Here is a 2,411-nt window from a genome sequence, read left to right as displayed (position 1 = left end):
TGATGGAGAGCAAAAATAAATATCTTATTTTATTTTCTTTTATAGTTAAAGACCATAAAAGGGAAAAGGTAGGATTTGATTGCATTAGGAAAGTTTTCCTTTTTTTTTTTTGTTTTTTTTGAGACAGAATTTCACTCTGTTGCCCTGGCTAGAGTGTAGTGGTGTCATGATAGCTCACAGCAACCTCAAACTCCTGGGTTCAAGTGATCCTACTGTCTCAGACTCCCAAGTAGCTGGGATTACACGTGTGCACTACCAGGCCCGGCTATGCCACCAGGCTCAACTAATTTTTCTATTTTTTTTAGAGATGGGGGTCTTGCTCTTGCTTAGGCTGGTTTTGAACTCCTGATCTCAAGGGATCCTTCGGCTTCAGCCTCCCAGAGTGCTAGGATTACAGGTGTGAGCCACTGTGTCCTGCCAATCGCATTAGGTAAGTTTTATTAAAGGCAGTGCTCTTTGAGATAGTCAGAGATGAAGTAAAGGATAAGTAAGATTTTCATAGTCAACAATGAAGTGAGTTGAACGCATTTGATTAGAGAACATATTTTCTGAGCTGAAGGAAAAGAATAAATAAAGACAAAGATTTTGGAAAATAAGTAGGTGAAAGTAGCATGTCCAGAATATAGTGACTTGCTTGGATGGAGAAAAGAATACAGAGGGGGAAAAAAAAGGACACTACATTGGAAAAATCAGTGTGCATCAGACTGTTACAGGCTTTGAATGTACATTTACTCTGATAGGAAGAGTCAAATACTGAATGATTTTAGTTGGAAGTTGTATATTTTTGGAATATTAAGTTGATGTTTATCAGTGGATTAGTCTGAAATGAAAAGAGCCATCTAACTAATGGGTAAGGGTTTTGGATAATTTATATGTGCTTGGCAAGCCTCACTGATCTCATCTGAAAGATGGAAAGAATGATGCTTATGCCATGGTGTGCTCGTGGTTATACAGAATGGTGTACATGAAGTGCTTGGCCTGGCTCCTGATATGTAGGGGGTATATTGTAACAATTACTATTAATCTACTTTATAATCTATATGCTCTGATAATAAATAAGCAATTCAGATAGAAATGCAAAATCATTTCAATTAATTCCAATCCTATAATATTAAAGCTAAATTAGCTTTCATTTTTTTCCCCGAGGTCCTCTGGAAAGCTCGTTGGATGGGTGTTCTTAACCAAACAAGTGTGACCGAATTTGTCTTCTTGGGACTCACTAATAACTGGGTGCTGGAGATACTGTTTTTCATGGCATTCTCAGTCATTTATGTGCTAACCATTTTGGGGAACAATCTCATCATCATTGCCATAACCTTTACTCCACGTCTCCATACCCCCATGTATTTCTTCCTGAGCAACCTGTCCTTTATTGACATCTGCCACTCATCTGTCACGGTGCCAAAGATGCTAAAGGATTTGCTTTTAGAGAGAAAGACCATTTCCTTTGACAATTGCATCGCACAGCTCTTCTTCCTGCATCTTTTTGCCTGTGCTGAGATCTTTCTGTTGACTATTATGGCGTATGATCGATACGTAGCTATCTGCACTCCGTTACACTATCCCAATGTGATGAATATGAGAGTCTGCGTACAGCTTGTCTTTGCTCTTTGGTTTGGGGCTACCATTCACTCACTGGTGCAGACCTTCTTGACCATTCGTCTACCTTACTGTGGCCCCAACATTATTAATAGCTACTTTTGTGATGTGCCTCCTGTCATCAAGCTGGCCTGCGCGGATACATACCTCACGGGAATGCTGATTGTGTCCAATAGTGGAACCATCTCCCTCACTTGTTTCCTGGCCTTGGTCACCTCCTATGTGGTTATCCTGGTTTCTCTTCGAAAACAGTCAGATGAAGGGCGCCGGAAAGCCCTGTCTACCTGCTCAGCCCACTTGATGGTGGTTGCCCTCTTCTTTGGGCCGTGCATCTTCATCTACACTCGGCCAGACACCAGCTTCTCCTTTGACAAGGTGGTGTCTGTCTTCTACACAGTGGTCACCCCTTTGCTGAATCCCCTCATTTACACCTTGAGGAATGAGGAGGTAAAAAGTGCCATGAAACAGCTCAGACAGAGACAAGTGTTTTTCATGAAATCCTACACATGATGGGAATTGGGATTGCAGACATAACCATGGCCACATTCTTAATGAGAGAGCAAAAGTAAAGAGTCACAATTGTTAGGTAAAATGGCATGAAGCAGGTTAGACTTCTGCTTAAAGACAGGGTCTTATTAAGTATAAAGGAAAAGATCATGGTATAACATGTAAGGAAAAAGAACCCGGGAAAGTTCAGAGAAGGCTTCTGGTTTGAGCAGTAAAAGAATACAATTTAGGGAACTCGGTTCAGTCTCAGTCTCAGGAACAGGTACAGGTGTGAGAAGCTACCCTCTTGGTTTATCTGTTCTGTA

The 2,411-nt window shown here is 41.1% G+C and overlaps 1 protein-coding gene across 1 annotated transcript; it reads left to right on the top strand.

The window, feature by feature from the left end:
* Positions 1-1,167: 1,167 nt before the first annotated feature.
* LOC105814407 (olfactory receptor 4E2) lies at positions 1,168-2,109 on the top strand. Its single transcript, XM_012649366.1, has one exon. The coding sequence runs from the start codon at positions 1,168-1,170 to the stop codon at positions 2,107-2,109; it is 942 nt and encodes a 313-aa protein (XP_012504820.1).
* The last annotated feature ends 302 nt before the right edge of the window (positions 2,110-2,411 follow it).

The sequence above is a fragment of the Propithecus coquereli genome, unplaced genomic scaffold (assembly GCF_000956105.1).
Source record: "Propithecus coquereli isolate 6110/MARCELLA unplaced genomic scaffold, Pcoq_1.0 Scaffold3, whole genome shotgun sequence".
Classification (NCBI taxonomy): Eukaryota; Metazoa; Chordata; class Mammalia; order Primates; family Indriidae; genus Propithecus; species Propithecus coquereli.
Note: the sequence above shows the minus strand (reverse complement) of the source record. Positions and strands in the feature narration are given on the sequence as shown.

Bases quoted from the DNA above. Each gene is read 5' to 3' on its own strand.
- LOC105814407 (XM_012649366.1), top strand. From the start codon at position 1,168: ATGGGTGTTCTTAACCAAACAAGTGTGACCGAATTTGTCTTCTTGGGA.